At 37.5% G+C, this 15952-nt stretch overlaps 1 protein-coding gene across 1 annotated transcript in view; it reads right to left on the bottom strand.

Moving 5' to 3' along the window:
* The window catches only part of CSMD3 (CUB and Sushi multiple domains 3), a 782898-nt gene that overhangs the window by 297258 nt on the left and 469688 nt on the right, over positions 1-15952 (bottom strand). Inside the window, exons 14-16 of the mRNA XM_058175006.1 lie at positions 13600-13782; positions 10662-10988; positions 3896-4090 (exon numbers count right to left, since the gene is read on the bottom strand). Coding sequence (XP_058030989.1) covers positions 3896-4090; positions 10662-10988; positions 13600-13782 — 705 coding nt within the window. The remainder of the gene's footprint in view (positions 1-3895; positions 4091-10661; positions 10989-13599; positions 13783-15952) is intronic.

Genomic DNA, 15952 nt, shown 5'->3' with positions numbered 1-15952 from the left:
GTATGGGAATATTAACACTGAATGATCTTATACGGTTATTACAAAGGTTATTCAAACTGTTGCCTAAAAGCAACAGTAAATCTGATGAAAGTTGTGTTGTGCCATTGCCATTTCTATGCATGTCATAATGTCACATTTAAAGTGACCCTGCTTTCATCAACATGCCCGTCCCTAAACATATTTTGCTCTTAAAAATTATCTCAATTTGTCAAAGCAAAATATGCAAATCAAATATTTTAAATGCTAAAATGTGCTTCATTTGTACAATACATTGTACGTGCTCCAACCCCTTTTCATACCTTTTCTTTCACAAAACTGACTGTTTTCACATATCCTGGGATTCATCATACCCTCATACTGTCTGAAATGAAACTGAAAAGAATTCATACTTTACAGAGATGGGGAAAGACTTTATCATTCTATTAGGAGCCCTGTTTAGTTTCATGAAGTCTGAACATGGATTATGCCCCCTCCTATCACTCCCACTCACACACAACAAAGAACAGCTAATTTCTCTGAGGGAATGTGAGTGACTCAACAGCAGTTTCTTGTGAAAAATTTGATAGATGAATGGATTCTGAAATGGCAATAGCTCCTTTATGTATTTACAATATTACATATTAGCAATTTTGGAGGGAAAAAAATCAGTAGAGAAATTGACTTGAGTAAAGTAAAATATGTGCTTGTGCTTGTGTTTGTTCTTATAGGGCAATATATTTCCATGAACTAATATCTATGGAGATTCTCAATCATCCAGGTCATAGTTGTCGCAAAGATGCTTTTCCAAAAGACAACTGGGTTTTCTTTCTTTCTTTTTTATTTGAAAACTGAAGAAGTTTGTTGGATGAGAAGCAAATCATTTTCAAAGAAGGAAAGAAAGGAAGTCCAGTTGTCTTTTGGAAAAGCACCTTTGGGACATTTCCATGAACAAGTTGGGCAAAGGTAGTTTGTTGTCAGTGTGCCTGAAAGATCATACAATTTAGATATTTAAAAATGACCTGGCATGATTAAGGCTGTATGAACATATTTCTGCATGTAAAAATGTAAGATCAAATTTGCTGCATTTTATTCTTCACATTGATCAATGATGGGTCATAGTAGCAATCTACTATTTAGAGTCCCCATAAATGGTCTTGAGTGCCAAATAGAATAATGTTTGAACAATATTGCATTAAGGCATAATTGATGTCTCTTCAATTACTCCCATCCATCTTTATTGGGTGATGTCATGAACGCTAAAGATGACAAGAACCTATGGTTGTAGGCTATGTAGCTGTAGCCTATGGTTGAGGCGTCAACAGTTTGTTAGTCACTGGAAATAATAGCTCAAAGCCAGCACAAACTGCCAATTCTAAGAACAAGGAGATGAATTCTGAATTTGGGAGTCAGTTAAAGCTTAGAATGTGTCATCAGCTAACAAAAACTTAGCAGTAGGGAGCATCATATTTCCTTGTGTGAAATCAGTGCCATCTTCTCTAATATTGAAAAGGCCTAAAACTCCACAGTCTTCTCTCACAGTTGGAAATAATATTTTACTACTAGATCTGTTTTGTAGCCACTGATTCTTCAGTTCTCCTTACTCCTTGCTCTGCAAACAGTTATTTGGCTTATGAGCCATGATTTGAATATTATGGATACTTTTGTCTATAACTACCAGACTGAAATAGAGCCACTCTCCTACATATGATGTATTTAAGTCACAGCTATGAATTACAGGAAAGACAAAATTTCTGTAGATTTCTGTCATTACAACTAAGCTTATAAATTTGATAGAAACATTTTTTGTTGCTACTCAGCCAGTATTCCTTTCTTTTAATTTTATTGTGAGATGTTATCAGAACTGTATACAGTCTTCCAAGTGTGAATGAAACATGAATTCTCTATCATTATTCTTAACATAACATTTTCCCTTCCCCCTTGTGACTAAACATGTTCATTCAACAATCTAGGAATATTGTAAAATCTGGAATATTTTTTCCTCCTAATATTTCTTATTTATATTATTATTGTGAATTTTTTTGCTATTTTAATTATTGCCATTCTAATTGGAAGAACGTTAATAGAATACTCTGATGTTCCATTGACAAACACTGAAAAATATTGGTTCAAATAAATCCTTGGAAGGATTTATTGGACCAATCTTTATAAAAAATATATTCTTTAACTACACATTATTCCTTTAATGAGGCATTTGTCAAATCTCTTTTCAGATCCAGGTGAGATTCTTGTTATCCCTATCTGTTCACAAGATAAAACTAACTTTTGCAGAAACTTTTTCTTTATCCATATATTTCTATATGCACAATATTTTTCTTTGTTACAATACTTTTTACCGATTCAGACAAAAAAAAACCTCCTTTAAATATTAAAATAAAAATGCTATATTACATATTTTCTAATCCTCTGAAACAGAAGAATTTGTGTGACAAGAGATAGATGATAGATCGATTGATCAATCAATAGATAAGATTTTAGAAAACCATCAGTTTCCATTTGAATGTTCGAAAACCTTTCAGTTAGATAAAATCAGACCGGTTGCTGTATATACCCAAATAATATAGGATATTATTTTACGTGCATTTAATTGAATAAACATGCAATAATTATAATTCTGAATGTTATCAATGTTTCACTGAAGTTTATCAGAAGCAGAAATAACTTTTTCAAGAGTGAGCATTCCTGAAATCCTATTAAAACACAATTGTTCAAGTACCACAATCTTAATCACATAAAATTACATTTACTATTATATTAAAATAATACTTAGTGTAGAAAAATAATTCCTAACATGATAATATGTTATTTGTTTAACAAATAAGAAATGGAGCTTCAGTAGAAATATCTGTTGTATATTCCCAGGAAATGAATTTTAACTATAATGATTTCATGTAACTGGAAATACTTCTGTGCCTAATATGTTTAAAATGTTATAAATAATTATCTAAAGCAATCAGTTTCTATTATCCTTTAAAACAGTAACAGCCAAAACAAAACGTTGTTATATTAAATTGACCATGATAGAGTATATTACTAAATTAACTGAATGATTGAGCACAACATTAACAGAGCATTGCTTTAATTTTAATGCTACATTAAAAAAAATAAGCTAAAAGTAAGTTACTAACAACTTCAAGAAATTTAAAATTTTCTTCCATAAATAAACTAAGGAGCATACATGGTACCAGCTGATAAATAATTTTTATGTTTAAAGAAGATATTTTGATTCAGCTCAGTTATGTAACTCATAACAATAAAATATTGATACGTTATCTGAAACCATGTCGGAAGTTATGGTATTTTGACCCAGCAGTGTAAAATATTTGAGACTTTTTAAAAAAAATTGACTCTGTAATCCCTTAATTTGGGGTACAGTTGGGTTGACTGAATGGAGCTGAGCATTTACTGGTCAGATGTCCTTCCTGACACCTACACAGAATTCACAGCAGATATTTTCTCTTTGTGCACAGAGACAAATATCTGCCACTATCTAGGATTGAATTCCTGATTGTAAGGCAACAGCTCTACCTCTAGGTCACCATGCCACTCAGTGTAAAGATATTTGAGTATTTTAGGAAAAAATATATTTATAAACCTAGAGGTTTTGCATATGACAGTGAACAAGCTGTTTCACTTGAGAACTTTGGAACCTGAATAAACATATGAAAAAATACAAGCATGTATTTAGCTTCCGTTACCAAATATTTCATATATGCAATATTTAGTAACTTAGATTACCATTCAAAATAATCATATCAGATGATATTTGCAAATTTCATCATCATCATGACAAAAAAAGGATGGCTGTGAATTTAACCTATATACAGGTTATAGATTAAGAACTAATATACAACACACATTTACTGTAACACAAAAACTATAAAAAAGTTACAAATACCTCCACACTTAGGGATAGGTCCACTCCACATGACTTTACCATCCATCAAAACACAAGTAATTGTTTCAGTTCCTTGAGTTTTAATAAAACCATCTTCACAAATCACAGAGATAGAACTTCCCAGTTGAAAATTGTCTCCAAACCGACGTGCATTGATTGGTATACCAGGATCAGGGCACTCATTATGTCCAAATGCTTTAAACCATAAAGAAGATAAGGAAGGAATAGGACAAAGATTTAAAAATACCAGTTATATTTCAAAGTTATTTGAGCCCAGGTTTTATATATTGCAATTTTTTTCTTGATCTCTAAATTAATCAATGTTCATACTATCATAGATGCACTATGCTCTATAATATACTAATCCCACCCAATTATATTTGTTGCATTAGTTCTGCACTAGTTGGTGAATAGTTTTGAACATTACTTTGACAAGTTTTTCCTAATTTTCACATTTTGGCTTTCTTTCTCCTCCATTGAAGAACTGAACTATAAAATGCAAAGGGAAAAAAAAAAGGGGGGGAGGGAGCTTGATTTTAAATGCTTTAATTCAGGAAGTGCAAATTAGGTTAGTTGATTTTATAATTGAAATTACTTTCATGTTCTTTTTTGTATGTAAGAATGACATTTCAGATGATAGAAAGGTTGATGGATAGATGGATGGATGGATGGATGGAAAGAAAGAAAGAAAGAAAGAAAGAAAGAAAGAAAGAAAGAAAGAAAGATAGATAGATAGATAGATAGATAGATAGATAGATAGATAGATAGATAGATAGATAGATAGATGATAGATAGATAGATAGATAGGCAGGCAGGCAGGCAGGCAGGCAGGCAGGCAGACGGAAAGATGCTGCCCAAGACCACATTGGTGTCTGTTTTAATTTTGTAATTATGTGGTAAATTTCATATTCAAAATTTAGATAAGTCCTAAATATGGCAGTTGTAGGCAACATATAATTTTACTATTATTATTAAGTGGATGCAAAATTAAAAACGCTAAACCTAAAGGTATCATTATAATAGTTTTGTAAAACATAAAATTTTACATTCCAAAACAATAAATTACCATAAAATTATTCTTTAAGTAGAAACCCCTTTTTCTATTCATACGAATGAGACAGAGAATCAACTGTTGACAAGTCAAGTGGCTTGAGGGCAATAGCAATTTGTCAAACAGTTCATAATTTAAAACAGAACAAGAACTGTGACAATTTCTGATTCAGGTTGTTTATACTTTATCTCTCTCAGGAGAGAAAGAGAAAAGGAGAGAGAGAGAGAAAGGAAGAATAATCAGTGCAACTCTAAAGAGTTTTTGCAGTTGTCATCAGTGTTTGATTATCCACAACTATTTTCACTCACCTACAAGAATGATGGCTAATAAGTTAACTAGTATGGTTTTAAGAGGAGACTGAAGGAGGTATTATGGACAGAATGGGATATAATTATTTATATAAGATAATGCACAAGATCCAATGGTTATTCATTGTACAGTAACAGTTACGTTCTAAAATGCCTGCATCCTTTTTTTTTTCAGAAAAAAAATAAAAAATTAAAATTTCATTCAAAACATGGAAAGGTGTCATTCAAGTTTAAGAACAAAGAACTGCTACTAAAATGAATTTAAAAGTTCATTGGGAAAGAACTGTATCTTAATTTAAGATAACATTTGTCACTAGGCAAAAATTTGGAAACATATCAGAAACAAAACCAGAATCACTTGTGGAATTCAAATAATTTTATATAACAATCTGCTATGACATCCATCAGAGCCAATTTAAATTTAATGTTCTTCAATTACTCTTTGACAACTTAGTATTAACTTGCTACTGGTATCACTTTGGAAAAGGCACAAAGTTATATTGTTATGAATAGCATAAAGTTGTTTGTATTACTTTCTATTAACACAAATCTATACATTGCAATAAAATTAGACATCCACTTTTGTCACACTTTTGTCACACATATATATATATATACACACACATATATATACACACACATATATATACACACACACACACACATATATATATATATAGGTCTTTGGTTGTTCGGGTTTTCTCCCGTGTAAAATTGGAAGTGTCTTGGCAACATTTGAATGAAGTCTCATTCGTCATCTTCAGGCTTCAGCATTTTTAATAAAGATATTATATATATATTTATGAAAACCTCAGAAAACAAATATATATATATATATATATATATATATATATATATATATATATATATATATATATTTTCTGTGTTTTTCACGGGTGTGTGTATGTAGGTCTTTGGTTGTTCGGGTTTTCTCCCGTGTAAAATTGCAAATGTCTGGGCAACATTTGAATGAAGTCTCATTCGTCATCTTCAGGCTTCAGCTTCGTGCTTCTGGGAGCAATGTGTGATCGCAGCTGTTTCTTCCTTTTAACTGCTAGTGGGGGGTTGAACTGATTGGGTGGGAGCTTGGCTGTGCTCTGATTGGATGGAGGTTTTTTTGTGCTCTGATTGGCTGGGGGTGTGTCCTGTTTGGGTGGGGGCTTGGTTGTGCTCAATTTAGTCTGTGTTGCAGGGGGATTTGAGCTGGTGAGCTGCATTGCTGTTGTTTGGCTTCGTGTTTGTGGTCGTGCTACATCTTCATAGTGGGTGTCTGTCTGCTGTATGTATGGATTGGAGGGGTTTGAAATGGCTAATGTTGCAGCTGCGGTCTGGCTTCTGGTCCTTGGTCATGCTTCCTGATCAGTGTGGGTTTGGGTCTGCTTTCTGGGTGGATGTGTGGTGGTGACATCCTGTGTGGACCTCGTGAGTGTGGGTCTGGTGTCATTCCTCGTGTTAGGGACTCGTTTGTCAATAAGGGCAAGTTTCCAAATGGCTGGCAGGCGGGCGGTATCATCTCGTTTATTCATGCTGTGTGGGCGTTTTTCTATCTCGATGGCTTCTCTGATTATTCTGTTGTTGAAGTGTTCAGTTTTGGCGATAGTTCTGGTCTTTTTAAAGTCAATATCGTGTCCTGTGGCTTTAAGGTGTTGGACCAGGGAAGAAGTTGGTTCCTCTTTTTTGACTGAGTTCTTGTGTTCTTCAATGCGTGCACTTATTCTTCTGTTGGTTTGTCCGATGTATGTGGTGGGGCAGGCGGTGCATGGGATTTCATATACTCCTTGATTTTCTAACTCAATTTTGTCTTTGGGGTTTCTTAGGATGGTGGATATTTTTTGGTTTGTGCAGAATGCTGTCTTGATGTTATGTTTGTGGAGGATCTTGCTGATTCTGTCTGTGGTGCCTTTTATATATGGGAGGAGGGCTGTGCCATTTTCTTGCTCTCTGTCTTGGGTTTTAGTGGGGGGTTCTTTTTGGATTAGTTTGGTAATCTTATTTCTCTGGAATCCATTGGATGTTAGTACGTTTGTGAGAGTGTGTAGTTCGGTTTTTAGGTGTTGTTCATCAGCTAAGCATTTTGTTCTAGAGATGAGTGTCTTGGCTACGGAGTTGATCTGTGCTGGGTGGTGGTGTGAGTGCATGCAGATAGCGGTTTGTGTGTGTTTTCTTCTGGTAGATGGTGTGTCCTAGGAGCCATTGGGTTTCTTGTAGACTAAGACATCTAGGAAGGAAGTTGGTTGTTAACTTCTGTTTCCATGGTGAACTGTATTTTGGGGTGTAGGCTATTGTTATTTAAATTAGCCCAATGATTAAAATTTACCATACTAAAACCCCATTTAAAATTAATAAATTTAAGATTAAAATCCCAATTTAAGCCAGCCCCGCTGGATAAAAAGGTGAGTCTTGAGTTCAAAATGTCCAAGGTCAGGTATTTGGCGAAACCCGGGGAAGCCTGCTCCAGAGTGTGGGAGCCCCACAGAGAAGGCCCTTCCTGGGGCCGCCAGCCGACATTGTTTGGCGGACGGCACCCTGAGAAGTCCCTCTGTGGGAGCGACGGGTCGGTGGGAGGCGATGGTAACAGCAGGCGGTCCCAAGTACCCAGGTCCTAAGCCATGGAGCGCTTTAAAGGTCATAACTAACATTTAAAGTGCACCCGAAGGCCACAGGCAGCCAGTGCAGTCTGCGCAGGAGCGGTGTTACATGGGAGCTACGTAGCTCCTCTATCACCCGCGCAGCTGCATTCTGACTAACTGAAGCCTCCGAGCGCACTTCAGGGGAGCCCCATGTAGAGAGCATTACAGTAATCCAAGCGAGAGGTAACGAGCGCATGAGTGACTGTGCATAAGGCATCCCGATCAAGGAAGGCGAACTGCCGAACCAGGCGAACCTGGTGGAAGGCCCTCCTGGAGACGGGTCAAATGGTCTTCAAATGACAGCCGATCATCCAGAAGGACACCCAAGTTGCGCACCCTATCCTTTGGGGCCAGTAACTCGCCACCAACAGCCAGCCGCGGCTGCAGCTGACTGAATCGGGTGCCGCATCCACAGCCACTCCGCCTTGGAGGATTAAGCTTGAGCCTGTTTCTCCCCATCCAGACCCGTACAGCCTCCAAACACCGGGACAGCACTTCAACAACTTCATTGGGGTGGTCCGGGTGAAAAGTACAGCTGAGTGTCGCCAGCGCATTGCTGGTATCTCACCCCGAAACCACTGATGATCTCACCCAACGGCTTCATGTAGATGTTGAACAGCAGGGGCGAGAGAATCGACCCCTGAGGGACCCCACAAGTGAGGCCCCTCGCGGTCGACCGCGGTTTGTATGTAGGTCTTTGGTTATTCGGGTTTTCTCCCGCGTAAAATTGGAAGTGTCTTGGCGACGTTTCGACGAAGTCTCATTCGTCATCTTCAGGCTTCAGCTTCGTGCTTCTGGGAGCAATGTGTGCTTGCAGCTGTTTCTTCCTTTTTAACTGCTAGTGGGGGTTTGAACTGATTGGGTGGGAGCTTGGCTGTACTCTGATTGGATGGGGTTTTTTTGTGCTCTGATTGGCTGGGGGTGTGTCCTGTTTGGGTGGGGGCTTGGTTGTGCTCAGATTAGTCTGAGTTGCAGGGGGATTTGAGCTGGTGAGCTGCACTGCTGCTGTTTGGCTTCGTGTTCGTGGTCGTGCTACATCTTCGTAGTGGGTGTCGGTCTGCTGCATGTATGGATTGGAGGGGTTTGAAATGGCTAATGTTGCAGCTGCGGTCTGGCTTCTGGTCCTTGGTCGTGCTTCCTGATCAGTGTGGGTTTGGGTCTGCTTTCTGAGTGGATGTGTGGTGGTGACATCCTGTGTGGACCTCGTGAGTGTGGGTCTGGTGTCATTTCTTGGGTTAAGGACTCGTTTGTCAATAAGGGCGGGTTTCCAAATGGCTGGGAGGCGGGAGGTATCATCTCGTTTTTTCATGCTGTGTGGGCGTTTTTCTATCTCGATGGCTTCTCTGATTATTCTGTTACAGAAGCCATCGAGATAGAAAAACGCCCACACAGCAGTTCAAACCCCCACTAGCAGTTAAAAAGGAAGAAACAGCTGCAATCACACATTGCTCCCAGAAGCACGAAGCTGAAGCCTGAAGATGACGAATGAGACTTTGTCGAAACGTCGCCAAGACACTTCCAATTTTACGCGGGAGAAAACCTGAATAACCAAAGACCTACATATATATATACATACACACACAGACACACACACACACAGATATATATAAAACATTGCCCCCAGAAGCACGAAGCTGAAGCCTGAAGATGACGAATGAGACTTCATCGAAACATCGCCAAGACACTTCCAATTTTACGTGGGAGAAAACCTGAATAACCAAAGACCTATACACACACACACACACACACACACACACACACACACACACAAACACACACACACATTGTTGTGTCTTGCCCGCCCTCAGAGCAGCCGGGGCCCTCTTACCTGCTCCCGAACACTGAGGAATGTATGCCTTCCAGCCCCAGTCCTGGCTCCATGCCCAGACAAACTGCAGAAGAAGGAGCATCTCCCTGCCCCAGCCCTGATTCCATGCCCAGGCAAACGGAGCAGCTAGACCCCTCCCCCTCCTCCACAGCAGGTGAGCCTGAGGAGGGTTTACTCCCAACAACAGCTGATTGGAGTGACCCTCGCATTAGAAGATTGGAGAGGCGGAGGCAACAGAAGGAAGGGAGGGGCAGGCCTTAATGAGTGCTGAGTCATGGAGCCACACCCCATGGCCTATATAAAGGATCTACTTTCTGGCAGTCTCTGAGTCAGGCAAAAGTCGAACTTATCTTGCTGAAGTCACTTACTGGTCTCCTGCCTGCTCTGAGGACTTTGCTAGGACTTTGGGCAGAGCTGCAGAGGCAAGCCTGATTCGGATTTCCCTGACCCAGCCGTCAGCGGAGGAGTGGGACACGACACACATATACATACACACACACTGTATATATATGAATGGTACGATACTATGGCTTGAAAAGAAGAAGGAAATAAAGCCAATCATTTGTCTCATAGGAAGTCTATTTTGTGATGCAGTTGTACTAGAAGTAGAATACACAGGAAAGCAAATTAAACCAATCAAAACTTAACAAGATACACACATTTTATATGGTGCTTCCCAGATGAAAATAGAAAGAAAGAAAGAAAGAAAGAAAGAAGGAAGGAAGGAAGGAAGGAAGGAAGGAAGGAAGGAAGGAAGGAAGGAAGGAAGGAAGGAAGGAAAAATCAGAAGAAACCATAATCTTTTAGTTAATTGTTATGGTATGAATACTAATAGTACTAAAAATAAAGTCTGTCTGTCTTATCTATCTATCTATCTATCTGGAAAAATTATTAATAAATTAAAGGCGTGCATATAATTATTAAATATGTAATAAACACATTTACTCACTGTTATAGGTGATATTAAATCCTCGGCCTGACATTGAATGATCAGCTTGAAATTCCAAGCGTAAAATATGGCTGTTACTAGTCAGATGGGATGGCACTTCAGCTCCAGTGAATGTGCCAAGTATTGGAGAATCGGGAGAATCACCGTCTTTAATTGCAAGAAAGTCAAATTGAGATTCCAGGTCGAAATCATTGAAAGAGAGATGAATGCGACTCCCAGGGTCTGAGATGATTGTCCAGATGCAATTCAAATTATTCCCATATCCTTCTGGGTAGTCAGGAGACAGAACAGTTCCCATTGGTGCCGTGAAATTAGATAGGCAAGGAACTGTCAAAAGTCAGGAAAGAAATTAGAAAAGAGATAAGAATCCAACTAAAATTGACATTCTGACCATCTCCTCCCAATATTTTATTTCAATATTCTTATTTATTCATTCCTTTATTTCAGGGATGGGCTGCTGGGGGTTCACAGGGATTTGGGAGAACCTCTAGCTAAGATTCTGTACAGATTGGAGAAGCCCCAAATCCCACTCCTGGCTGGCCCCACTCACTCACCCCATCCCTCCCGGGAGTCCCCAGGCAGCCCATTTTGGGTGCAGGTAAGTGCAGGGCATGCACAGAGGATCAGGGAGGGCAAAAAAAGGCCTATCAGAAGTTCAGGAAGGCTGGAAACAGGCCTGTTTTCAGACTCCAGAGGGCCTCCAGAGCAGGGTCTCCAACCTTGGTCCCTATAAGACTTGTGGACTTCAACTCCCAGAATTCCTCAGCCAGCTTTGCTGGCTGAGGGACTCTGGAAGTTGAAGTCCACAAGTCTCAAAGGGACCAAGGTTGGAGACCCCTGCTCCAGAGCATGGGAGGCCATTTTCATCCTTCTGGAGGCTCAAGGAAAGCCTCCAGAGCCTGGGGAGGACAAAAACACCCCCTGTCATGGTGCAGGAGGCTGACTAGGCCATGCCCACCATGCCCACACCCACCTAGAAACCAGAGAATCCCTTGCTAAAATTTTTGAATCCCACTTCTGTTTTATTTAATTATTTCTTCTATTTCTTTTATTTAATTATTTCTTCGTCACGCCTGTCACTGAAATAAAATACAATGTTACCATACTTCCCAGAGGATCATCCAAAACCACAATTAAAGATGGTTGATAAGGATTGATTCAGCGATCTTTTTAAAAAAGACAAGTCAAAGTTTACGGGTATTGTTTAACTCTAAATTCAGTCCCATTTGCTGAATTTAGAGTATATAGTACTCATTAGTTGGAACCAGTTATCTGGTTCCATTCATCCTGGAAGGAGAATTATTATTCTGATTGATCAGAGTTATATCAGTTCAATGCCAAATCTCATTTTTCAATTTTTTTCTAGGTGCATTGAAAGAAAAGTATGAAAAATCAATCAAAGAACTATAACTGAATGGAAGAGAATATTTGTACTCAGGGTTGAACTGTGGAATTCCTGGTGTCCTCTGAGCTTGGTGGTTTTCTTGCAGACATTTTATCACCAAGCTAGGTTACATCATCAGTGCTTGGTACTGATTGATTAGGATTATAAATAAAAGAAGGTCCTTTCTAATCTTATTCTCCTAATATTAGGGATGCAAAATATTAGGGATGCAAAAGCCTTCCATTTCTGACTTTCTCCTTGGTTAAAATAAAGAAGCTTTATTTTTTTTAAAAAAGTATAGGAAGAACAACAATGATATTCTATCGTTTAGATAATTGATTGGTTAGATTCTTAGATATAGATGATGATGATCATCATATCATCCTCTCCCCCCCCCCTTTCTCTGTTCAGTATCTAACAGTATCTTTGGCATAACTAGTAATTTGTTGATGTCCTTGACATCCTTTTTCTGTCTGTGTTAATACCTATTATTTAGGTATTAAATAGGTAAATTTAGAAGAAAGCATGTATTGAATTATGTTACAATGAAATGAAAGTTGGCTTTATGATTTACCCATTTAGTGCTACATATGCCCACTTTCAAGCACTGGGGAAATCAGAAAATTCAGGTAGTTCAAATGAGTATAGAGATTTATCACAAGCTTAAGCTCTCTACAAGAATCTGAACCAAGATAAATTAATGGGACTTAATAGAAAGGAATTCAAGATGGGCTGGACTTAGATCTCTTGTGAGCACTCAGGGATTCATGACTAAAAACACATTTGACCCTTCCCTCCTTCAGAATCAACCTGATTATCTCCTATATCCACCCCCTTAAAGGGAGGAAGCTATTCACATGCACAATCATTCATCAAGCATGTAAAGAGACCAAAGGTCAATGTTACCATGGTAATTTGTAGCTGACCAATAAGGAGGAGTTGGTTTAATAACAAGGATTTTTCAAATGTCCTTATTATACAGGCAACATTTTATATTAATACTACTATTTTATCACAGTCACCATAATGACCAATAATTTGGGTTATTACATTGCAGCAGTTGGGGGGGTTATTATATAACTAAAGATAAATAAAATGACTAAAATATCTTACAGAATGTTGAAATACTTCTTTGGGTTACTCCAAACTTGCCTAAAGCCCAGATATATTACATTTTCTTGGTTAGTTGGTTGATGTTAAAAATATGATATTTTGGTCGGGTGGAATTAGTGCCAGGCAAGCAAAATATCTCTAGGATCATGTATGCACTAAAAGAGACTTGGGGATAGTACAAAATTCAAAGAAACTGAAAGAATGTACAATTTAATTGTTCATCAACCATTATTAGGAATATTTTAGCAATTATTCAATCCTATAATTGTCATAAAAGTATGTGTAAGATACATTATAAATACTGAAGGTTTAAAGACCAAATATTGTCTGGTGAGAGCATAAAAATGTTTTTTTAAAAAAGATTTTAGTTTAAAATAGTTTTTCAGGAATATATACATACAGTAAGTTGGAATTTATTGGACTATATTAATTTATACTCACAAATGCATATAGGTATGTTTGCTGACCACTGGTTATTCTCTTGACAAACAATAGTTTTTTCTCCAATCAATTCAAATCCAAACTGGCATTCAAACCTCAACACATCATGATTGGAAAACCCATCTCCTTCTCTGATGCCATACAATGGTGTTCCTGGATCTCCACAACTTTCTTTTTCAATTTCTGTTTAAAAAGACACAAGTTACTAGTTAATAAACTAACTATACTGGCTACTAACTAAGCTGCAGTGGCACAGTAGTTAGACTGCAGTACTGCAGGTTACTTCTGCTGCCTGCTGGCTGCCTGCAATTTGGCGGTTCAAATCTCACCAGGCTCAAGTTGACTCAGCCTTCCATCCTTCCAAGGTGGGTAAAATGAGGACCTAGTGTTTTTTTTTATTATTTCTTTTTGTCACAACAGTATACACAAACAATTGTCATAGATAAAAAACATGTCTTGAATATATATATATATTGAATATATATATATATATATATATATATATATATATATATATATATATATATATATATATATATATACTCATATATATGAGTAAAAAATATGCATCAACTATATTAATTTGATATAATGAAGGGAACAATAGGACAGGAACGGTAGGCACTATTGTGCTCTTATGCACGCCCCTTATAGTCCTCTTAGGAATGGGGTGAGGTCAATAATAGACAGTTTTTGGTTGAAGATTTTGGGATTTTGAGTAGAGACTATGGAGTCAGGTAATGAGTTCCAAGCATTAACAACTCTGTTACAGAAGTCATATTTTCTGCAATCAAGTTTGAAGCGGTTGACATTTAGCTTGAATCTATTTTTTGCTCTTGTAATATTGCGATTGAAGCTGAAGTAGTCTTTTATAGGAAGGATGTTGCAATAGATGATTTTGTCTGTTAAACACAGATCATGTCGAAGTCGATGGAGTTGTAAATTTTCTAATCCCAGGATTTCCAGTCTGTTGGTATAAGGTATTTTGTTGTTTTCGGAGGAGTGAAGAACTCTTCTAGTGAAATATTTCTGGACTCGTTCTATTGTATTTATGTCAGAGATGTGGTATGGGTTCCATACCACATCTCTGATTTTGTTGGGGGCAATATGCTGACTCTGTAAATTGCTTAGAGAGGGCTGTAAAATCACTGTGAAATGATTTATAAGCCTAAATGCTATTGCTATTGCTATAGAATATAAATTGAAGTGCAAATATCATAAGATACTGACTGTAACACTAGCACCTCTTATCTAAAAAGCAGAAACTGGTGCAAATGAACACACACATCCCACGAAAAAAGAAAGTGCTTTAAGATTTACATTGCCAGAATTATCATATATGTGTAAATCAACACATTTACTAAATGTGTTACTAAATACTACACATTTATTTCAGTTACTACTGAAATAATGATTTTACTTTGATCCATACTGGATTTTCAGATAATTTCTCACATGAAATTATCAGAAGCCCCAAGATGAAATTCTACTTGCAATCAGATCTAATTACTGCATTGGGTCCAATGAGCATAACAATATAAATGAAATCTGATGTATCTCCAAATTAGCAACCCACATGAGATATTTCTTTTCCTCACACCACATGCTTTACTGGGCAAATGTGACTTTTAAGGTCTGGATTTTGTTATAGTAGAACAAGAAGACAAGCAATTCCAATTGTACAGGAAAAAGCTTTCAAGTGATTGTCCTCAACTCTATATAAAATCATTATTAAACTAATTAGATCTCTGTATTATAAAAGGAGAGGCAGTAAAGGGAAATGGAAAGCAGAAAAAGAAAGATTGATTAGTTTGAAGCATGGGGAGAAAACACAGAGAAGGAAAAGAAAGAGAAGAATGAAATCTATTTTATCAATTACATTTCTCCAAGCAATGGGAAGGATGTACATTAAACTCTAATCTTATATTTTATTCAAAATAACCTTGGCCATTTGGAAAAAAACCACAGACTCTTTTGTTATCTTCTCTTCCCCCTTGTATCCTGATTACGTTTTTGACACTATGTTTATGATTCTCCAATTTATCTTAGCAACTGCTTTTCTGTGTATTACATTCCATATATTAATAGTTGTAAACCTAGTTGTTCTGCTAAAGGACACATTTTTTCAGAGGTAATGTAGAAGTCCATTGATATCATTAAAAACAAAACAAAAATAGAGGGAAATAGAAAGACCAGAACATGCTATTTCCAGCAGTCAAGACCAAGTTGTCAGCGTCTGGAATGCACTACCTGATTCTGTGGTTTCTTCCCCAAATCCCCAAAACTTTCACCTTAGACTGTCCACTGTAGACCTCACCCCATTCCTAAGAGGTCTGCAAGGGGCGTGCATAAG

The sequence above is a fragment of the Ahaetulla prasina genome, chromosome 3, assembly GCF_028640845.1.
Source record: "Ahaetulla prasina isolate Xishuangbanna chromosome 3, ASM2864084v1, whole genome shotgun sequence".
NCBI classification, from domain to species: Eukaryota; Metazoa; Chordata; class Lepidosauria; order Squamata; family Colubridae; genus Ahaetulla; species Ahaetulla prasina.
The sequence above is the reverse complement of the archived record's forward strand: the minus strand, read 5'-3'. Positions and strand labels throughout refer to the sequence as shown.